The sequence below is a fragment of the Ascaphus truei genome, chromosome 7, assembly GCF_040206685.1.
Source record: "Ascaphus truei isolate aAscTru1 chromosome 7, aAscTru1.hap1, whole genome shotgun sequence".
Lineage (NCBI taxonomy): Eukaryota > Metazoa > Chordata > Amphibia > Anura > Ascaphidae > Ascaphus > Ascaphus truei.
This window is the reverse complement of record NC_134489.1, coordinates 61,540,492-61,564,418: the sequence shown is the minus strand read 5'-3', so window position 1 is coordinate 61,564,418 and position 23,927 is coordinate 61,540,492. Positions and strand designations below refer to the sequence as shown.

At 43.5% G+C, this 23,927-nt stretch overlaps 2 protein-coding genes across 3 annotated transcripts in view; both read left to right on the top strand.

The window, feature by feature from the left end:
• Window positions 1-3,229, top strand: part of LOC142499394 (aldehyde oxidase-like) — a 62,642-nt gene extending 59,413 nt beyond the window's left edge. Inside the window, exons 34-35 of the mRNA XM_075608691.1 lie at window positions 1-62; window positions 2,039-3,229. The exon at window positions 1-62 is cut by the window's left edge and continues 106 nt beyond it. Coding sequence (XP_075464806.1) covers window positions 1-62; window positions 2,039-2,089 — 113 coding nt within the window. The 3' untranslated portion in view covers window positions 2,090-3,229. The remainder of the gene's footprint in view (window positions 63-2,038) is intronic.
• A 4,902-nt stretch (window positions 3,230-8,131) lies between these two features.
• The window catches only part of LOC142499393 (aldehyde oxidase 2-like), a 72,230-nt gene continuing 56,434 nt past the window's right edge, over window positions 8,132-23,927 (top strand). The window contains exons 1-3 of one of the 2 annotated variants that reach the window (XM_075608690.1): window positions 8,132-8,445; window positions 21,607-21,695; window positions 23,094-23,238. In XM_075608690.1, the coding sequence (XP_075464805.1) occupies window positions 21,666-21,695; window positions 23,094-23,238 (175 nt within the window). In that variant the 5' untranslated portion in view covers window positions 8,132-8,445; window positions 21,607-21,665. Of the gene's footprint in view, window positions 8,446-8,474; window positions 8,628-21,606; window positions 21,696-23,093; window positions 23,239-23,927 lie in introns of those variants that run through there. The other variant, XM_075608689.1, reaches the window with a different exon arrangement.

Here is a 23,927-nt window from a genome sequence, read left to right as displayed (position 1 = left end):
TAAACAGCCCCGCAACCCCGGAGAAGATTAGGATGGCGTGTGGGGACCAATTCACTGACATGGTATATCTATCAACTAACTTCTTGTGCCCCTTTCTATTGCTGCCTATTCCTGTGGGTTCCAAAACTGACACTAAGGCACTAACGTTTAGCTAATAATTACCGTTTTTCCTCATTTGTATGGGTATCCACAAAGCTAATGATATGCAAAATTAGCGGCCATTCATAACTTTAGCAGCGTTTATTAACAGTGATTTTCGTTGCGCAGAGACACGTTAACCAATACACTAAACGTGCACATTCGCAAAACTTTAACGTGTGCAAACTTACACACGCACAGGCACACACACACACACCCCTCTCCCTCCTTCCCTCCCTACCTCCCTGTACCTCCGCTGTGGGGGAGGATAGAAGGGAGCTGGTCCCTGGCCGGGGGACTCACGAGACAGCTGACATCCCAGCAAAGCCTGCGTGAGCTCTCCCCCCCCCCCTCCCCTCCGGAGACTCACAGCTTTTCTGCACAGATCAGCTGCTGCAGAAAAGCCTGATGTGAGAAACAGGAAAGGGATTCCTGAGTTCACAATTGGGCTGACACAGGAAAGCAGAGAAGCCTGCTGCACACAGACACTGTCTTGAGTATAAAGGTGTGCTGAGATCAAGACACCCAGACACCTATATTTCCTGGACACAGAGGACCCAGGAACCTGCCAGAGTCTGACATGGAGGGCCACCTGCTTAAGGTACTTCCTGAGACTTTGGCGTGATAGGCTGGTAATGGGAATATCCCTCTAGTCCTGCAGGTCTGGGGAAGTAAGTTAGCCCTTACAAAGGGATAGGGGTTTGTTATTTTGTTGTTTTTGTTTGCTGTGTTATTTAATGCAGCGGTGTGCAAACTGGGGGGTGCGAGACTTTTCTGGGGGGTCGCAGCGTTTACAGAGGTCCCTTAGTGAGAGCACGAGGCCTCTGTAAACTTACTTACCTGGCTCCAGTCACGCATCTCTATGACAACGCGGCGTCAAATGCCGCCCGTTGCTATGGAGACGTGACGTCAAATGACGCCGCACGTGACGTCACATGATCCCGCAGCGTCATTTGATGCAAGATTAGAGGGAGGGGCGCGACGGAGGAGCAGAGCAGGTAGAGTGGGCGCAGGCGTTTGCGCACTGCTGATTTAAAGGATCAGGCAATAAAGCCTTATATTAATTTCACCTTAAAAACGGTCTCCATTGCATACCTCTGCACACATCATTTACACGGACGTTAACATTTATCGCGAGGAGCATCTTAACGCAAATCACCTTTGCGGATATACTTAATGGCTATTGATATGTTAAATGCCGGTAAAGTAGCGATAACACGTTTAATGGGACCTCTGAGGATCTAGCCCTAAGTAAGGTGAACAATTCAGGCATGGAGGCTCTACAGTTGTCAGTTCTATTAAGTTCTACTTTAGTTAAGAGGTATCCATGGGAGGCTGAGTGTATGTATAGAAATTCAATGGGAGCGACAGTATGTGATAAGACCATTTTTGAAGCAAACTTGATGCATCATTTTCATCTTGTGGCTCTGTACACCAATGTTATAAGCACCTTGCTCCGTGTGCATCTGCTTGTAATTTGGGGATTTCAAAAGGAATAACGAGGGAGGAGTTACATGATGCACAGATAATAATGAAATGTATCAAACCGGGCGACACTTACCCTCCCATCCGTTTGCGTAAAGAAATCCGTCAAGTTTAAGGTGATGTAACGTTCTGGCTTCTAACAGTCCCCAACTGATGGAAAAAAAGACACCTGTGCCACCCAAAAATGGGACAATCATTGTCAAAGTACACCTTGTTTGCTCCAAATTTGCCTTTGCCCCCCTCCCCATATCTTTTGTACAGTGCAGAAAGTTCCTTTTCAGAATTATTAAAATCCACCCTTTATCACAAGCAAGTAATTTATCTCATAAGTATTTCTGTACCAGTAATATTGAATCACCCACTTTGCTTTATAAAGATAAGTTAAAGCATTTCCATGTTTCGTGTTCTGTTACAGATTCCAAGAGATGATCCTGACTCCTATGCTCCTTGGGCCATCGGTGTATGAAGGGAACAAACATATGATTATACCAGACAGTGACCCCTTTACTAATCAACTCATTTGCTGCCCTTTGGTTCATGTAACAAATGTGCAATTCCCATGAAGCAAATTAAGATATCACTTGTAAGCACATTCACGTCTCCGATAGGTCTGCAACTCTGCTTTTCCCCATTATCTCCTAGCATACAATGCTTCCACTGGAGATAGGAATTCTGGGAAATTACATGCAAATGAGCACAGTGTCACCTTTTGCTTCAAATCCATTTTGACATGGACCCATGAACAAACAAACATTATGAGAAGCCTTTGTTGCCATTTAGGTCATGCAACACTTTCCAATAAAATCACCCCATCTTAAATACTTCATTTTACTAACGCCAGGATAAGAATTATATTAACATTTAAATCAGCAATTCATGGAATATGGTTCATATGGTCATCATTGAAGACATACTTATGTTGACTTTTTTTGCCTTTTGCATGTTCTGTGACAATCCCTTCAGGCTTTTTTTAATCCCTGAAGGGATCCTTCTTTATTAGATACTTATTAGATCCTTCTTTATTAGAGCTCAGTATCTCACGAGTGGAACACTGTACAGAGAGGTGCAGCGATGCCAGAAACTGGATGTTTCAAATGTACCAAAAAGGAACAACATCTTTTAGATAAATAGCACAAATTCCTACTGCAAGTCAAAACACCAGAAGCAGAGGTATTAAAACACATTACTACTCTTCATTTTATAAAACAATGCTTCACTATCAAATTAAAGCAGTTATTGTTCTCTATTCAAGAGCACAGAAGGGATTAGTGTCGCCTATCAAAGTTGTATGGGTGTTGGTTGTTTGAATCTCCCAAGCAAACAGACATCAAAAGACCCTTAAAGATTGAGTGCTTTATTTAGCCAATGCTTGTATGCTTTATGCATTATACTTTAGTTACAGCCACTGACGTCTTCAGCAACTGAGAGTCGTTGCGGCCACTACAGTTCTTGTAGGATTCAAGCTATTTTAATTTCACAACATTCATTGAAACTGCTAACTACTGTATGTCTGTCTGGTACCTTTACATGAAAATGTTTGTAACATTTTATCATATTGAATAAAAACAAATGATCTTAATCCTGTAATAAACATAATTTAGAAACAGCCCTAATCTTTTATTGCACTGTAACCTATAATTACTTTAACTATTGGAACTACAATGGAATACACACTGTATAATATGACAAGTCACAGAGTTAGTAACTCATAAATAATTCATGATGGGGGATATATTTGCTAGTACTGTATTATGCAGTATAATTTCTTTACATCAGCAGCATAAGTAGTTATGCATAATGTAACAAGGCCAAAATTACGTCTGAAATTCGATAACAAATGTATCCTGTTTACAGTTATTATTCAGAAGTGTTAGAATATTTGCCGATGCCAGGAAGGTAATGCATATTAATGAGCACATTAAAATGGGTTTGGTCAAACAATAGTTTATGAGCAAATTTGTTTTTTCACTCAAAAAACCCTGTAAAATGCAGGGTTGGCAGTAATAAAACACACCACTGCAAATGAACATGCAAGGACCACAATCAGGGAGACATAGGGGTTCTCCTCCATCTCCCCAATGGCATTGTATCCCCTTCTCTGCCAGGAGGGCATACTGTACAAAGATATGAAAGGGTTAACAGAAAATTCCATGTCATCTTTGAGTTGCTAATGTGAAAAATCAGGGAGACTGACTCCAAATCAGGGAGACACTCCAAATCAGGGAGACTGACTCCGAATCAGGGTGACTTACTCAAAATCAGGGGGACTGACTCCAAATCAGGGAGACTGACTCCAAATCAGGGAGACTGACTCCAAATCAGGGAGACTGACTCCAAATCAGGGAGACTGACTCCAAATCAGGGAGACTGATAGAAAATCAGGCGACTGATAGAAAATCAGTCGACATATCTGAAATAACCCATAATAGAATACATTCAGTATTCAATAGGGCGTTAAACTTTTTTCCCCTGTGAAACAAATGTTGCTCAGAGCTTCCCTAACATGGAGGCGAGAGCTTCATGATTTGTCTGTCAAATGTACATCATTTCAGTACCAAGTCTCTTCCATTTGGCACAGCCAAGAAAACAGTGCAATGCATCAATACAAACTTATCTTTACGTTAAAGTATAGACAGCATAGTACCAACTTTTGGACAGAAACTTGCTAAATACATTGTCCTCCCTTACCTTAGGGGTTATTCACTAAAGCTGACCAGCTGCAAAACTTGGGCCAAAACTCTGCATTAGATTCATAGAAAGAAAATCCCTATGGGGTCTGTGTACAAAGCATCGCAAAAAGCTTTTGTGGCACAAAATTTGTACACAGAAAATGGCACTTGTGTGTATGTACTAACCTAACATTTCTCAATCTGCGCCATCCGCTTCAACAATGAGTTTTTTTCATGCACTGCACTAGGCGTACAGATGTAAATGGTATGTAGTAAAAAAATTCTGTTTCTCTACTCGCAAAAACAGTAGGATGTGAAAAATCGACGCCAGTTTCAATATTAACCCTAAAAAGTCTGTTAATAGTGTTAGCGTAGCATTAAGTTGCTATGCATCAGCCAAAAATGTGTTCATAGGAGCACAGATGTTTAATTATATAGGTAATCAAAATGTATTATTTTCAAAGTATGGCTATTATAAATAATATTGCACTAATAATTGACACCTACTCACACTAATAAATAAAAAAAAATACACATCATTCTGTTTTAATTTAAATGGTCTCAATCCAGGTATTCTGCATGACGCAATGCGTCAACAATAATTTCAAAAACAACAAATTAGGCACCATGTATACCTTGATACTCACGGCACACATTTTACCAGGGTTTGTACCAATTTGTATCGCTAATCGTTTGATGCACAAAATAAATTCAAATAAGATCTCAGGGCCCCTAACTGCTTTCAACGTGATTCATTTTCTTCTGCCCCCGTTTTGAAGCCGGGAGACTTCAGTGAGTAAAAATCCAAATACCTTTGGTTGCCAGAGCAAAACATACAGCAGAACGAACAAAGTTTGCAAGATGCATGAAAAAAAAGGTGATGCCTCCCACTCCTCTCAAATCATCACAGTGGGATTAAGCATACGGAGTGAGTCAGTGAGAGAGTTTCGAAATTCTTCAAAAAGCACTTCAAATCTTCTCTGAAAAGCAGTCGTTCTTGTTTGGGACCGTCCCGTCCCGTCAAAATTACCATGCTGTGCTATAATTTGGTAATGAGTATGACTACCCAAAACAATTACTACAGTAGACGGCATACTGTACTATGAAGAGTGATCATCCTGCCATGAGCAAGGAGGGTAACGCACTGTGGCAGCACTCAAATGGTAATATGTTTGGTGGAGACACATTATCTCCAATAGCAAAGGACTTTGGGAAGCTGGAGGAACACTGAGATTTTCATTATTAATATACAATGTGGCATGTTCCATTTGGGGAAAGGTAAAAGTAGCCCTCCCATGCTTTCAAGGTACAGTTTCACATAGGCCCATATTCACTAAAGGGTGCTACATTTAGCACACCCTAACTCTCATTCAAATGAGCCATAGTATCAAGAGATATGAGAGACATGAATGGATCTCATCACCGCGGCGTCTGCCCCAGTCTATTTCAGCGTCACGTGATCTCATCTTCTCATCTCCCGATGTCGGCCTCTGTCTCTGCTCTCCATCTGTTCCCCTCCTTACATGAATGTCCACTCAACGCGTTTCGCATCTTGCTGCGTCAGGAGTGATATATATATATACGATATATCACTGTCGTAGTCCTAATATAGTTTTCAAAACGTTTATATTGTAAAGGCACTGTGCCTATATTACTACTTCTATATTAGATTAAACTTTTTTACACTTTGCACGCTATCTTCCGCTTCCCATCTCCTGTACTGCCATAAAAGCTCCAGGCTGAAAGAAGGAGGGGTGTTCCGAAGCTAATTCCATTGACACATAAACAGTATACGCCTTCACCAGAAATCCATCTTCTCCAGAATCACTATTAAAGGGATTTCCAGAGGCTGATTCCACTGACCTTACAAACAGTATATGCCTACACCAAGAAATTATCTTGGGAGTTCCTAAATTGAAGTTGGGAGGTGTCATTTTAGCACAGATCACACTATGTTTTTGTCCTCTTTTTTTTTTTTTGCTCTTCCCTACGTTATAGGGCATTTTTTCTATTGGACTATTTCTTCTCTCTGGGTGAGAGAGACTTATCTGAGCTGGAGGGAAAGATAGATCATTTATTTGTTTGAACATCATTCACCAAATTTATCACTATTGAATACGTATTCAATAACATTCACAATTATTAGTCACTGTTTTATATTTCTATATGTAAAGAGCACATTTTTGTATTTTACTTCCTCCAACCTGAAGTTTAAGGTGGGGTTTGATGCTTGTACCTGCCCTATCTATACCTTATCTATACCTTATCCTTCCCCCTTTCCTGGTTGGCTCTAGGTCAGGGAGGTAGAGTGCATTTAATTGGCTTATGTTAGGAGTGGGGTTCAAGATAAACAACTTACTGCGCCCTTTCAGGGTTTGCACCACAAGTCACAACAAAGGAAAATATTCAAACTTGTAAAGTTTAGAAAATTACTTCAGACAGGACAATAAGGGTATTGTTGATAAAGCAAAAAAGGAGGTGGGCTGAATAAGTACTTAGTTGTTGTCAGTGCCAACAATGTCAACACTACCTTGTGACCTTGTCACGTTATTTACCTGCGCCCTGTTGTTCTTTGGGGCAGGTGCTTATTGTGCCTACACAATGTTATATTACACTGTCAGTGCTATATAATATATATAAGTATATAAGTCATTTGAGATCTGACTCCAAAAGACTGTTCATGGTCCCAAGGCTCAACAAAGTATCCGACCGCTCCTCCTCTTACCGTGCACCCGAAAACTAGGACAATCTACTCACATCTACCACCAGTTTAAGTTCTTTCAAAACCATAGCCATCTCACATTTTAATCTGGTCTGTAACTGTTACATACGCCTATAATATATATTATCTGTAACTGTGCATGCAATGTCTTGTATATAATGTATACCCTGTTCACTTAATGTAACTATGTATTTGTAACCATGTATTATTTGTCATTTTAACTTTATGCCCAGGACATACTTGAAAACGAGAGGTAACTCTTAATGTATTACTTCCTGGTAAAAACATTTTATAAATAAATAAATAAAATATAAGAACAAATATTTCTATAGGAAAAAACAAACAAATATACAAACTGTCAAAAAATGTACCGAATACAGTAAAGGGAGAAAGCACTCAAGAATGCAACCACATATTTCACATTTGAAATACAGTACACAGTGTATACTTGTGTCATTTGTTTAAAACAATGGTTAAAGTGAGATAGACAAATTTAGTGGAACTGGGATTGAAGTAAACCAAAAATCTGTATTTGTGACATTTTTGGTAAAATAGGTATTTTCTGAATATTTGTATTTATGCGTAGAAAGCAGAAAGGGGGAGATGCTTCCTAAAATAAATATGTTTTTCTTTAAATAGAAAGTAAAAACTCTTAAGTAAGGTAAATACAAATGTAGAGGTAACCTGGGATTGTACATAATAAAGTAGTTGTACTCTGTGATAGTAAATAAAAAGTAGTTGTACTCTGTGACAGTAAATAAAAAGTAGTTGTACTCTGTGACAGTAAATAAAAAGTAGTTGTACTCTGTGATAGTAAATAAAAAGTAGTTGTCCTGTGGGACTGTAAATATAAAAGTAGTGTAATGTTTTTCTGTATTCCCTGGCACCATCACACTTTGGTCACTGGTTTTAATTCAGGCATCAGTCACCAAGGTTTATAAAACACATCCTCAGCCATCATTTCACTCTGCTGGGCTGCTCCTTTAAACCACACATTACATTCTGAGATAGGGTTTTGTCATCCCCAAAATTCCCTTTGGGCCGAGTGCTAACCGCGTGCAGAACTGGTTTGAGCGCTAAGTGACAAGGTCAGGTTTAGCAAACCCAGCCCTGCAGAGTTCTCAGTCCAGCCTCACTCTGCACATGCACAGTCCTCCTCGCTTGTCTTGCGGAGTGATGACAAGGGAGGGACTTCAAGAGCCCGACAAAGGAATACAAGGTGTGGAAGTGCAAGTCTGACCAGCTACGGGGAGAGACGGTCTCGTTTAAGGCAGACCTTCCATAGGAAAGCACCAAAGCCTTATAAAGAGGCATGTCAAAGGTTTGAGCACAGGGACTGCTGCAGAGCTAATGGAAGCCAACTGATTTCCCTCTTATTCAAGTGATTTGTGCATGGGATACAGACCAATAACAGTGTCCTGGGAGTAGGAAGTAAGTATACATTCAGTGACAGATACAAGTGGGTGTGGAACTTGGCAAGTATGGAATATTCAGTTCGACATCCGACAGAGGAAGCGTTAAGCTGGCAATAATGTGGCATCATTTCTAGTATCGTTCTTATATGAGACATGTAGGATGTGCCATGGATCAGATGTAGTCTGCAGGAGCAGCAGGTAAGCTAAGGGGAGGGGGAAATTAACCAAAAAGGGTTACAACTGAGGTTTTTGACTTTCTTAAAAGGGGGCTGAGAAGTTGTGTGATGATATTAAAGGTGGTGGTTATTCGTTAAACTGCAACAGCGCAGTTATGAAGTCAAGGAGAGTTTCTGTGGGGCAGTGCCCCGATCGGCACTATCTCAGTTTAATGCGTCTCATCCTGGGGACAAGAATCTTTCTATTCACTGTGGCTGTGTTTCTCTGATAAGATTCATTTCAACCGCAATCTCCTGGCGAATTTTGAAGGGAAAAATATCAATTAGCCACCAGATTCCTGGAAGGCTCGCCTAGGTTTCTTCAAACATCGATATACAGACGTAGGCAGACTTACTGTCCTCCGGTGAGGCATCCCCCGGGAGCAGGGATTAACACAGTGGGAAGGCCACTATGGAATATGGTCCCCCACGGCTCGCCACAGCAGTGATCTTCCCCAGAGAGGCGACAGTGGGCTTTTTTTGCCTTAAGGCTACGCTTATAGTGCCGGCGACGGTGACATCAAGCTGCGGTTGCTGGAAAAATCAAATTGAGATACCTTCCAGCGATCGCGACAGATCCGACGCAACTTTGCGTTGCTGTCGCCGGCACTGTAAGCGCAGCCTTACTCTGCGAACAGTATATCTGGCTGCATCTCATTAGATATAAAGTTGCAGTCTGCTTTAAACGTGTTCATTGATTGAACCCTTAGACTGCCCATATCATGTACCCTGTATGCCGTAAGTGCTGATGCACTGTGGGACTTTGTGATGTATAGGACGCGTCATGCTATTTTTGCTCATTTTCTAGTGGGGGACTGTGTTCCCCACTTTTGATCACATCACTGGCCTTTTGTGACCACGTGATTGCCACCCCAAAGCGATCACATGGCCGCGATGGAACCGCCGGTCTTTCGCGGGTTGCTGTAGGTTCTAAGTACAGGCAGTCTTCGGTTATCCGACACAGTGCGCTAATCAAAATGGCGTTGGATAGCGAAACGTTGTAAAGCGAAACACGTTTTCCCATGGGAACACTGTTTAAATGAAATATTCCGTTCCTGAAGGCATTTTTAATGCTAAAATACACAAAATATTTTACGCAGACAATAAGATATGCAGCACACACATAAATTAGATAGTGTATATACTGTATTATATATATATAATATAAAATAATATATAATATAATATAAAAATATAATATATTATATAATATAATATAGTATAATATATATATTATATACACATAAACAACTTTGCAAAGCGTCGTAAGAGCGTTGGATAAGCCGTTTTGGCGTTGTAAAAATGAACATAGGTATGCACTGCACAGCGTTGGATAAGCCATTCGTTGTAAAACGAAGCGTTGTAAAACGAGGACTGCCTGTCAAGTATAGTATTGGAAAGCAGGTGAGATGTGCAAAATGCCTTCGAGTTTATGGTGCAAAATTGTAGGCGGAAGAACAAACACTGGCACATCTCCAGTGTACGGATATCCATGATTTCCATACGTGGTGATTTACAAACCTGTGCAATACCGTGACTGTTGGTAGCTGTATTATTATTACTCATAATCCATTTCCCCCGTGCATGAGGCACATTACGCCGTCTATACATGTATCCCCAACGCTAACAATGCACATAAACAAAATTCAAGTATCCAGGGAATACAGAAGCTACACACACCCAGAATGCAATAAAACGTGAAGAAACAAAAGGGAAAAAGCAACTTCTCTGCTTCTTCATGTGTTTGGGTGAACAGGATTTTGTTAACCACTTTGCTGCCAAGGGGTTGTTGCACAGGCCCGTCTGGAAACAAAGAGATTAATGGGTTTATCGATAGGTAAAAAGTGATTATTCCTGGACTGTTTAACGGATAGTTCAGCTATGAGTGTAAGGTGGAGGAATTATTGTGGGGAGCAGTAAAAAGCTTAAATCCCTAATTTTAATTTAAAAAAAAAGTCTATTTTTTTCATGCAATGCCATCTTTTACACTTCTTCTGCAAGGGGTCGCAGGGTAATGAGTTGTAGGTCCCTCTGGCAGGGAAATGGTTACACATGCAGTTACAACCTGAAATGACACTCCATCAGTAGAGGGGAACTGTGTTATTATAAGTGTTGCAATTTGAATACACCAGTTTAGCCAGATACTTAGTTCGAATAACAGTGTTAGCACTCCTTGTGACCTTGGAGAGGTCGCTTTACCTCCCTGTTCTCTGTCAACAAATTAGATTGCAAGCCCTGTGGGCCAAGGACTCAGCGTGCGTTGAAACATCTGTGTACATCGCTGGGTAAACTGTCAGCGATACTTCGGAAATAATGTTATTATTCTTCATCCGCATCATCAATTTGAAATGTTTCTTCAAAATGTCCCCTAACCCTTTCACTGCCAGAGAGATTTGCCACGGCAGCTGCTTCATGCGTTGCCAGTCTCTGGTGGGGAATGGGTTAATGTTCCACCTGCACTTAGACCAGTACAATAGATTATTGGCTTTTATTATTTTTTGTTTGTAATGCTAGCACAATCTAGCACAATCTATTAGCTACCACACCCATTACATACATTTACTATCGGGGCTTCTTGCTGGGATCTGGGATTAACCCTTTCGCTTTCAGCGGCTAGCAAAGGAGCTACGTCCTCTGCGGCAGTGAACAGGTTAACATGCAGTCAGATGATTGCTGCTATACCAGTTCTTGCTCCTTATTAGCTCTCCGATGGATTGACATTATTCCAATGTTACAGTGCATTCCTCCTATTACCAGCTGGGAGGTTAGAGGCGCTGCGGGAGCATCACCTTCTTGCCCATGCATGTACTTTTCTCCCTTCAGCTAGATCTTTACATGTTCAACCCTCCCTCCTTCTGAAAATAAACATGCTAGCCTTAACCCGTTCCCTGCCAGAGGGGTTTGCAATGCTGTTTCATACGCTCATAATATATATTTTCTTTAACTGTGCATGCAATGTCTTGTATATAATGTATACCTTGTTCATTTATGTAACTGTATTTGTAACCATGTATTATTTTGTTTTACTCTGTGCCCAGGACATACTTGAAAACGAGAGGTAACTCTCAATGTATTACTTCCTGGTAAAATATTTTATAAATAATAAATAATAATAATAAATCCCCTCTGGTGACAAATTGGTTTAATGGCAGGGCAAAAAAGCTTCAATTATCCATCAAGGATAAGGCCTCGGTCCCGCTGCGCTCGTTGGCGTGGGCGGCGGGTCGCGAGTTCCCCACCAGCAGGGGAATCCTCGCGAGCCGGTCCCGGTCCCCCCTGGCTGCACAGCTGACTACACGCTGTAGCGCGTCAGCCGCTGGAGACACCAGAGAATGGTGTTTCCTAGCGTTGACGCGTGACGTGTGTGGCTGTGAGCCAATGGGGAGGGGAGGCTTCGGGAGGAGGAGAGGCTTCGGGGAGCGGGGAGGAGTGTGGAGTGAAAGCAGGTGAGTGCCTTTCTCTGTGTGTGTGTCTGAGTGCGTGCCTGTCTGTGTGTGTGTGCCCGAGTGCGTGAGTGCCTGCCTCTGTCTGTGTGTGTGTATGAGTGCGTGAGTGCCTGCCTGTGTGTGCGTGTGCGCGTGTATGAATGAGTGCGTGAGTGCCTGCCTGTGTGTGCGCGCGTGTGTGTGTATGAGTGCGTGAGTGCCTGCCTGTGTGTGCGCGTGTGCGCGTGTATGAATGAGTGCCTGCGTGTGTGTGTTTAAACTTACCTTCCAGCTCCAGCCCGAGTCCGTGGAGGGAGGGGGGGGAGAGTAGCGGGTCCCTCCGCTCAAGCCACGCCCCCCCTCCCTGTCAAACCGCCCACCTCCCGCCCACCTCCCGATCAAACCTCCCACCTCCCGCCCACCTCCCGCCCACCTCCCGATCAAACCTCCCACCTCCCGCCCACCTCCCGCTCCGGCTCCCGCTCCCTACAGACCGCAGATCGCGGTCTGTGTATCTCAGCGCACCGCCTGTCAGCAGCGCAGGTGCGCTGACTCTGGGAGCGGGGCCTTAGCCTAAGATTCTGCAGGCTGCAAAAGTACTATGAAAAATAGTGCAAATGTAGTGTAAAAAGTGTACAAATGCAATGAAAAAGTTGTTGTGTAAAGCTGGGGCATAATTGCACAATTTGTGCAACAATATTATAAATGAGTGCAAAAAATACTGCTTCAAATGGATTTTTCTGACCGTTCTGCTGCTGTTTTCTGCACCTCTTATGTTCATGGAAAGCTTTGACCCCCAGGATTCAAACAAGTAAGAGACCAACGCTTTAGTAAATGCCGCCCAGTCTATAATGTTTTATTGTGCCCACACTGGCCCAGATCCACAAAAGGGTGCTAAGCTTTAACATGACATAAATGACTCCCATTCATATCGATGGGAGTAAAGGGGTGCTAAACCTTAGCACCCTTTGTGGTCTGGGCCAAAATAAACCAATTGAAGGTAAGCCATTAAACGTAGATGGATTTTTATTGGATAATCTGCTGCTGAGTTTTCGCCCACATTTTGCAGATAAACAACATTGATAAATGACCACCCCCACTGTGATATATCCATGCGTGTCCATGCACATTTACCATCTTGCACTGCACACTGGTGCCTCGTAATTATCAACTTTAATTAAATGAGAAACGGAGAGGGCTCAAAACATCAAACCCCTGAGGCATCTGAGCAGTAAAAAGTGCTATTGTGTCTCCCATGGGGTAGGTGTCTAAATGTGATGTCAGATCTAGGCGTATCACGCCTACATAATAACAGCAAGCAGTGTCACATAGTTTTGACCTACTTTAAACTAATACCAGGCACATCTCCTGCAGTTGCAAAATGTCAAACGTAAATTCATACCCAGTTTTTCCTGTATCTATCACCCACACGATCTGTTCATTACATTATTGCCTGCTCTTTTTTTTCTCTCCATTCAATTTGGAAAGGGATATTAAATTAATATTAATATTGTCTATTAAGATATTGTAGCTGGAAGGAATATGTTGATATGCAACTGTAATTTAAGTAAGTACTGTACCAGGAAGGCATAGTGAGATAACATGATTTGTCACAGAGTATGTGGCACACGTAGGAATTGAACTCAGAGCAGCTTGTGTATTTAACACATGCTTTATCTCACTTCTCGCACTGGTTATCCAATTGCACATAAGCTACATTCCCAGGGAATTAGAGATGTGCAATTTTTCACAGAATTTCCCAAATCAGACAAAATTTGCAGACATTTAGTTTAGCAAAAAAATGTTGCGGAAACGACAAACTTCGCAAAAAAAATCGCCAAGCATTGAAAGTTGGGTGGGCTCCTCTGTGGTTGTGAGGAGTTCCGGGGGGCGGCGGTGGGGCGGTACTGCTAGTTGTTGGGCGCAAAAACAGAAACTGTTCGGCTGTCTTGCTCACGTTTAAATAGTGAAGAGGATCTGCATGGCAGCCCAGACACCCCTGGGGAGAAGTATTCTAAGGGGGAGGAGTACCAGAGAACGACACTAAGGCTGCGACCAGGGTGAAGCGAAGCGCGCATGCTCGTGCTTAGCGCGATCAGAGTGATCATTCTGAATGCGCTTGTCCAGGGTGCGGGTGCGTGTGCAAGAAAGTTGTCCTTCCGTGCCGCGACGCGGTCACGTGGGCGGCACGCAGCCAATGGCAGGGAAGATATGCCCCGTCATGGCCGCCCCTCCGTCATGGCGCCACCCCCCCGCACTCCCCTAGAGCTCCCCTACAGATCTCCGATCGCAGCTGTAGTCTGTAGCCGGGAGGACTGGGGCCGTAGCCTAGACCCACAGCAAGCAAGAGTCACACAACAATGGAGGCTGATTAAGGAAAATGCCTGGTGGTACAGTGCTGGAGACCTGCCCCCTGCTGAGATCTTGGCAAGTCAGAGGAGAGGGTAGAGCTGCGGGAGCACCCGGCTGTGACGGAGGAGGTCTCCCATACAGGCAGAGAAAGAGGGAGCCTCCGATCAGCAGGGGAGCTTGAGAGGACTGATTTACCCGGCAATCATAAGGGAGCTGTAAAATCTGCTGAGCGACAGGCTAATCTACACCTGGAAATCCCACACACAGATACATTTGCAACACCCTGGAAAATCCTCCCTGTTCGTGCTCCCAGCATAATATTTTTGTGATCCGCCCCTCTAATCTCAGACATATTATTATTATTTGAGAGGTTCAGTGTGGTCTCTTTCCTGCTCCCAATACAACATACGGCTTGTGCAGCCAAGCGAAGTGCTCGTCCGCTTTAGGCCACGCTACTCGCTTCGCTAGAACTTTTAACCTCCACTCCTCGGTTTGGAGACCTCACCCAAATATTGAGCACTACTTGAAAAATACAGGGTTATTTTCTCTCAAGCCCTCACTACAAATTCAACCTGTTCACCAAGGGCCGTTCCAGTGCCACATCAAGTCCTAACCTCTCACGCTAGAAGGGAATTGCCCCCTTCAAACGATAGAAGCGGTCTCACACGCCAATCTCGTTATGACACCGCTAGGCACTCACCTGATTTTATATGACTCCTTCTTTCCAGGTAGTCACCTCACAAATCCCTATGTATTTGAATCACCTGGACCGTCGGTCCCATGCTGTTCTTCCACACCATGCAATGCTGCCTATGTAATGATTGAAGCAAACGCAAAGCTCAATGTAAATAAAGCTAATATCGTAGGCTCTACGCACACTAAGGACAGTCTCTCCCTAGTGGATGCTAGCACGCACCTTTCTAGTACATACTTCTCTCATCAAATTGCTCGACCTCCACTTATTCCACAGAATCGGACTATCCTGGCACGCGCAATTACAGTCCAATCACCTCTTAAGCAGCTGACCCCAGATAGGACTGTCTCAATACAATCCACTAATACTGCTCTTTATGGAGACTCCATCATTAAGAACTTGGTAGTCAATTGAGCACTGCATACATTAACCGACTCTCAGACACTGAAGAAACTCTTGTACGCTCTAGTGAAGGTTCCTCCTTCAAATTCAATGCACAAGCCCAATATTATTGACGTCTGTTCTAAGCTAGAAGGAATGAAAGGCAATAGTCTATCTAAATTTTATCTAACAGACACAAGATGAACTTACCTCTTCAAGCCTATACTGTTTTTTAAAGCTATTCACTCTTCTGCCCCGCCTTACATCTCAGCCCTAATTTCTCGCTACACCTGCCCGAATTTTGTGTTCTGCTCAAGGGTGTTTTCTGTCTACCCCTTGTGTATCCAAAGCTCTCCCTCCCCCCACTTACAATCTTTCTCATTCACTGCCTCCACACCTCTGGAATACCCTTCCCCTCAATATCCGACTGGCACCTTCTCTCCACCTTTAGGACCTTTCTTAAAACACACCTCTTTAACGAAGCATATGGGTGAGCCTGATACTATACATTTCATATACACTGACCATGGCCCATTGCAGACGCACTTACCAGAACATTCTTCTTCTGTCTCTGTGAGTTCTCCACTACTTACCACTTAGATTGTCGGTTCTTCGGGCAGGGTCTCATTTTCCTATCGTTTTATGTCTTAAGCGCTTATTCCCATTGTGTTATAATATTATGTCACGTGTAATGTAAAGCGCTATGTATCTGGTTGGCGCTATATAACTAAAATAAATAATTATATACATACATACAAAGCGACCCAATACCTCTCTAAAGACTGAATGGGTCTAAATCAGAAACTCTGCCTTCTTCCTTTTCTCGAATAGCCACTTTCTGTGCAGGGAAAGAGAGAGTGGAGATCTTACCTCAGTCTATAAGTTGACCATAATATAAATAATTTATTGGATAGGAAGGGTATCCCAACCTCACTATCGATCATAACAAGTTTAGGTTCTAGGCCACCGTCTTCTCTTAATATTATTCCTTCTCTCTGTCCCCCATATCGTGTTGAGCCCCCTGCTGAAGTTTCCTGTGCTTTACTGAAAGTCCATTCAGTACCCAAACATAAAATGGAAATTTGTAAAATCCTATCTGAGCATATGCCAGATTTCTATTTTGTAACAGAAACTTGGCTAAAGGAAAACACCTTTTGTACCTGCAATTAGTCCATTCCTCAAGAATACTTAGTCCTCCAAACTCCCAGAGCTTGTGCCAAAATAGGAGTAGGAGTGGCTCTTATCAACAAATCTCATCTCAATTGCCATTTCTGGGCTCAGGCTCTTCCTTTAAAGCCATTAAATTTTAATTCCTCTGCGCAAAATGGATTATCAACACAAAAACTTCAGCCATCATGTTGGTGGTGTACCACCCTCCACGGAATAACAAGGCATTTATTCAAGAATTCCTGGATTTGTTAACGTTCATATCCTTAGACAATTACAGCAGCGCACGCACGCTGCCTAGGTGTCACACTTGACTCCTCCCTCACTTTCTCCACTCACTTTCAAAATGTAAAACCTGTTGCTTTGTCCTCTGCAATATCACAAAGATACGCCTTTTCCTCTGTTGCTCGACTGCTAAAACTCTGACACAGGCCCTTGTTTTCTCCCGTCTCGTTTACTGTAACCTCCTGCTGTCCGGCCTTCCTGCCTCTCACCTGTCTCCCCTACAATCAATCCTAAACGCTGCTGCCAGAATCACTCTACTCTTTCCTAAATCTGTCTCAGCGTCTCGCCTGCTGAAATCCCTCTCCTGGCTTCCGATCAAATCCCGTATCACACATTCAATTCTCCGTCTCAATTTTAAAGCTTTACACTCTTCTGCCCCTCCTTACATCTCAGCCCTAATTTCTCACTATGCACCATCCTAACTCTTGCGTTCCGCTCAAGGATGTCTTCTCTCTATCCCCTTTGTATCTAAAGCTGTCTTCCACCTTAAACCTTTCCCACTGACTGCCCCACACCTCTGAAATGCCCTTCCCCTCAATACCCGACTAGCACCCTCTCTATCCACTTTTAAGACCCACTTTAAAACACACCTGCTTATCAAAGCATATGAGTAGCTCTGTGGCTAACACTATGCACCTGATACATAAAGCTTGGCCCCTTGCTGACGCACTTACCAGTATGCCCTCCTACTGTATCTGTATGTTCCTCCTACCAATTAGACTGTAAGCTATTCAGAGCAGGGACTCCTTTTCCTAAATGTTCCTTTTATGTCTGAAGCCCTTATTCCCATGACCCCTCTAACCTTGTGGATTCTAGACTTATGTGAAAAAAATGATTTCAAAGCCGTTATAGAGGCCAAAAAACATTATTTGGCCTCACAGATAAAACATTCCAGTAATAATTTGCAGGAACAATTCAAAGTCTCTTTGCTTAAGCCAGCCTGTTTAATCAAAACCTCATGTCCTGTAGAAATTCCACCACATACTTTTCAACAGGCTTTCTCCTCCAAAGTCTCAAAAATTAGGAATAACATTTCAGCCACACAACTGTCAGCTCACAAATCTGATATTCACACAGTCGAACCGATTAAAAACCTGCAGATGGTGCAAAATGCCACTGCCCATCTTCTAGCAGGCAATGCAAGGAGAGATCACATCTCGCCAGATTTACAAGATCTGCACTGGGTCAAAGTGCAGCAAAGGGGTCATTTTAAGATCTTGACCCTTACCTTTAAGGCTATCCATGGTCTCTCCCCCACTTAACTTCAGAACTGCCTGATTAGTAACACCTCCAATTGGGCCCTTAGATCTGCCATCGCCCCTCAACTGATTGAGCCTTGGTTTAAGGTCATTACAGCTGAGGGAGAGCTTCTTCAAGGACCGCCCTATGACGTGGAATAAACTCCCCGCAGCTTTAAGAAATCAGGAAGCTTTGTTTCCATTCAGACTTGGAATGAAAAACCTCCCTTTTTAAACAAAGCATGACAAACAGACCCCAATACCGTGTCAGTCAGCTTTTCTGCTCCCATCTGTGTTTCCCGCCCTTTATTGGTTTTCCTCGTCACTTCCCTATATGTTTTCGGTAGGTCGCGGCTGTAGGTCTGGAATGGGTGTCCTCCCTACACACGCTCTAGTACTGAGCTTTCGTGGTGAGTAGCGCGTTAGAAAAAGTTTGATATAAATAAATGTGAAATACTGAAGCAGATGACATCAGGTCACATGACCTTTTAGATATCGTTCAATTTGTGTCAAAGTTTGGCAAAAAGTGCAATATGTTGTGGTAATGTGGCCAACATTTGCACCTAAGTATGTTTTTATGAACCAATTTGAAGACATTTTGCACAACTCTATTGAAGGAGAAATCCAAACCGTTTCTTTCTTTTTTGTTAGTTTTTTCTTTCTTTTTTAATACAGGATTGAAACGGGGGGGCTCCGGAGCTGAAGCCCATTCATTTCAGCTCCAGGGACCCCCCGCTTACGGGGTTTTCTGCAGTTTTCAGCTTCCTCATTACAAGGGCCAATAGGAAGCCGCACCTGATGACATCACAGCTTCTTATTGGCCCACTGGGCCTGGGAGCTACGGAAAAGCGTATATATAGTGAACCCCGGAGCAGCTATCGGCACCCACTATGGAGGTAAGGTCTCCGGAACTTAAATGAATAGGGTTCAGCTCCAGAAGATGCTTCAATCCTGTATTTAAAAAAACCACTTGGATTACCTCTTTAAACTCTATGAAAAACTACTTGATGACACTTGGGGTAGATCCACAGAAGTCCGTGAAATAATTATTGATCCACTAAACTAGGTTAACGGTACGTTAAGGCTAGGACCCCGCTGCCTGCTGCAGCGCGCGCTATGGCGTGCACTGCAGGGACAAGAACCACCCCTCAATGGGTCTGGGCCCTCTATTTACCTTGGCCGTCTGTCTTCAGAACTAGTGATGGAGTGCTGGCCACACCCCGGCGGTTCAGCCAATGAGGGCAAACCTGCCAGGTGACGTCATGGCTGCGCCCCCCCCCTGCCATCTTTCCCCCTGCAGCTCTGCACAGACCGGGGAACAGAGCTGCACGACATGGCAGGCGCACGTGTAGCGCCGACACCGGGGCCGTAGCCTAAGTTAGGGGAGCGCAATCTTTTCCCCCTGCGTCCCCATGCCGGTTGTCCCCCTCTCTTCGCGCCCCCCCCCCTTACCTTGGCTCTGGCGTCATGATGTCACATTGCCATGGCAACACGACATCACAAGACCCCACGGCGTCACTTGACGCTGCATTGCCATGGCGACGCGTCACCGGAAGCCGTCTGAACCAAGGTAAGGAGAAGTTATAGAGGCCTTTTCTGCATCCCCGGCATTTAATTTAAATACCTTTGGGAAGCGCGCAGGGCCTCTGTAACCCCAAAGCTCCCCGCAGAGAATCCCCCCCAAGTTTGCGCATCCCTGCGCTGTCATAACGAATATCCCCAAAGGTGCTTAGCGTTACGATGTACTCGCGTTCACCTGAAAAATAGTGCAACGCTAACATTTAACAGACGTCTGGCTTACTCATATGCAATCAAATAGTAATGAGCAGTTTACCTAACAACGCAGATCCTCAGACCTCCGTTCATGTTAGCACATGGGAATAACGCTACGATAATTAGATCAAACCAAAACATGCCGTTACTCACATCCAGACCGGGATTATCATTGCATTATTTCAAGAAATAGCATACAAGCAACAAAAAAAAGGCAGGATTTAAGTGCTACCCTCATGATTGTACTGAGTGCAGGATTTAACCCTTACATTACATGTGTCATATAAAGATATAAATGACAGAACATACAGTATTAATGGTAGAAACACATCACCAGATGTATCTGAAATTGTGTCATTTTCATGTAATAAACTATACCATGGTTTTTACTGATTAAAGGGAATGTAGGATATGTTTGTGTTGCCTACTATAGTATATAATATTGAGTGTATTAAATATTGGTGTACAGTAATGTGTCTGCATACTGTATTAGAAGAATGATTACCAAGAGACAGATGTTGGCAGAATAACTTTTACTCACACACAGTTAATTCAGTGTGTGACTATTTTTATTTTTTTAACGATATATACAAAATCAAAATATAACAAATCAAACTGAACATAAAGTTCAGCGCCTCCTCTTGGCAGATGCGCTGCCAGACTCACTCGGCCCCCTAGTACGAGGTCTGCCACGCCTCAACTTTGGCACGTTCGAGTCAGTAGATGGAGGAGGTGGGATTACCACCAATTGAGAGATCCCTGATGTGGGCAACGATTCGCTAGAAGCAGCAGGTGTGGTGCCCAGCGATGGTTGTCGAAAGCGCTCCAGGCCCTGCTGCATTGTCCACATTAGGGCATTTATAGTGACTGCAATCAGACCCATTCCATTTATCATAGCACTGCTGTGCTGACGCATGGCGTGGATGCTGATGCTGTGGTGGAGGCGGGCTGCTTGCTTCCTGTGGCGGCCTACTTGCTCCAGGCGGTGGGAAGTCATCTCCGTCCGCCGTGCCATGGCCTCAATATGGCCAAGCGGCTGTGATGTTTTCAAAGCCACATCACTGCATTTACAGCAGCTCCTGCTGGTGGACCATAAGGGAGTCCACAGACAGGGGTGCTGAAGAGCAGTGGCTGAGTGCAACAGGAGGTGCAGCTGGCGGTGCAGCTGCAAATGCAGTGGCGGATGCAGCTGGTGCTTAGATACCTTTCATACGATGATTAATAAGGTTTTACATGAACTGTTTGAGATACTGAAACGCTGTGTTGTTATTTATTTGATTGCCACATGTATTACTACTGTGAAGCGCTATGTATATTTATGGCGCTATATAAATAAAGACATACAATACAATAAAACTAGTGAGCAGTTATATGGTCCTCAAATAGGCAACTGATCACTTTATACAGATTGATCCCTTACTGCAATGTGGGAGGTATGGTCTATAGTGCTTTGTAATCTTATGATGGCACACATGTAAGCAGGTCACAAATACGTTATTTAGCTAACTACTGCTCAGCTGTATATGTGAGTGCAATGCAAATAAGACCAAAATCTTTGTTCTGATGTTCAAAGTTGTTTCTAAAGTGACATATATACATGAGATTGATATCCAAGTATTATATATCTACTGTATTTTTACTTACCAGGTCTCTCTACATCCTCCGTGTCCACCAGTCCCGGAAGCCCCACTACCTGGGAGGCCACAATGACCGAGCGCAGGCGCTCTTCAATTGGGGTGAGATGCAGCAGATCCGGTGGTTGTCCTCCTGTCTTCCTTGCCCTCGCAACATGGTCAGCCAGCTTACGCTGCACCTTGCATTTGCTGTCGGCCCATCGTTTTTTTTAGCATGTCCATGCTGTGGACTGGGCATTAATGTGCTGGAGAATGCCCTCCCCAAATGCACTGTTTTTCTGCTAAAAGTTTGGAGTGGTTGTCAACCACTCCATTTATTAGGATCTCCAGTTCTTCCACTATAAAGTTTAGGCTTCTAATCCTCGTTAGCTCAGAAACAGAAGCAGATCCACCAGATGAGGTGGACGCCTGCTAAGCCATGTTAACAGTTGAGCAGTTAAGCTGATATGGCTGAGTAAATCAGTTTGTAATGTGCATTTATTTTAAATTGCAACATGCTCATGGGCGTTATATTAGGTAACACGTCACAAACTGATGTGGGCTAATAAGACTTTTCTCCATTGTGCATGTGCAGTGTATTGTTTAATGTGTCTCAGCACTACAATAATCCCCTGTAAGTCATCCAGGTAAAGTTACGATGGTCGTTGCATTAATGGACGTCATTTTTGCATTTCACTAGCTTTGAGGATACCAGTTAAACTGAAGAAAAATAAAGTTTGTTCCTGATTTCGGTAACGTTTGTTATTAGCGCAAAAGTGATGGCCTTCCGTGATCTACCCCTTGGAAGGTTGTTAGTTCTTAAAACACAAGTTTGTGAGTTCAATGCCTGCCTAGGCCACTAAGAGACCATGGGGGTGTATTCTATAAGCTTCGAGATCGTCTATCCGTACGGTCTGACACGGCAGCCCCATTGACCTTTGAAGCTCTCAGAGCCCTTCATCGGGTCAAAGTCAATGTGGCTTCCATATCAAATCGCATGGATCGGCGATCTCAAAGCCTATAAAACATAACCCAAGTGTTCTTGGCAAAATCACTTTATCACCCCATCTTACCAAAATATGTGCAAAATGTCGCCCTTTGGCAAAAAGTGGCAAATTTGAAATTGTTCTGATGAAATTCTGGTGAAATTGATTAAATTGTTGAGATTCTGAGCAATGGGAATTTTTCGCCAAAATGTGGTGAGAAACAAAAAGCAAATAATTTTGCGAAACAAGTTTGTAGACATTTACACATCTATAATATTAGCAAACAAGTTGCCTAAAATGCCTTTTATTACTCAAGATGGGTTGAACCTACAGAAACAAGTGGGCTTAGTGGACATGCTTGGAAAAAAAAGGGGATCATGGGGCAACCATAATGGGTCTTTTGAATAATCATCGCTAGAGTATTTGCTTATTAATATATCGCAGGCCTCTCTGGCAATGAAGACATTACATGTCTGCTTATTACATCGTGTTTTTATAGACAGTGGCTTGAATTGTGTTTTCCGCTTCTGTCTAGCTAATGTCGGAGGATCAGAGGAGAAGGATGCTGGTCCTTCAAGGTGATAAGAGCACATGGATAACTCCCTCAGATCTCAGTGAGCTCCTACAGCTGAAGTCCTTGTATCCCATGGCACCTCTGGTGGTGGGGAATACCTTCATTGGTAAGCAGTGGTGTTTTTGTAGATAAAAAAGTATCAGAACCCTAAGGGGAGTGTGCACCTTTTCCCTGATCCTGATAGAGGATCAGGGAAGAGCAATGACTGCTGCGGGGGCCCTTGACCCGTAGTGTAGGTCCAGGGACCATCCTACAGCTGGATACAACACCAGAGACTGCTTTGAGCAGAACCCTGCTGTGACTGCATTGAGCTGAACAGAATAAACCGTTCCAGTTATTATACCTCCTGCCTGGTGTGTGATCTTTCCGGGGAAGGCGAGGGAATTGTGTTCTACCGGAGGAGATTGCCTCCATACATCTGGAGCCTGCGGCAGATGAAGGTGCTGTACCACTAGAGATCTATGTCGGGTATGTACCCCAGAAACTTGTCCTGTGTGCCCACAAACATCGGCGGACGACTCAGCCTTCCTGCTTACCAACAGGTAGCATGCACCACACACACTGTAATGGCAGAATCTCCCATCGGAAGGGTGAAACACCGTTATACACAGAAGAAATGCACAATGTCTCAAGGTAAAAAGAACCCTTGATGAAGGTGTCCCCTCCCCCCCCTGAAACATTGTGCATTTCATGTGAATGTGCTCACAAATTGCATTTATATTTGCTGTATACTGTACGGTGGAGGGTTTTTGTCACTTTTTTACCCACTGTTATAACTTATTTTGTGTCTGGTTA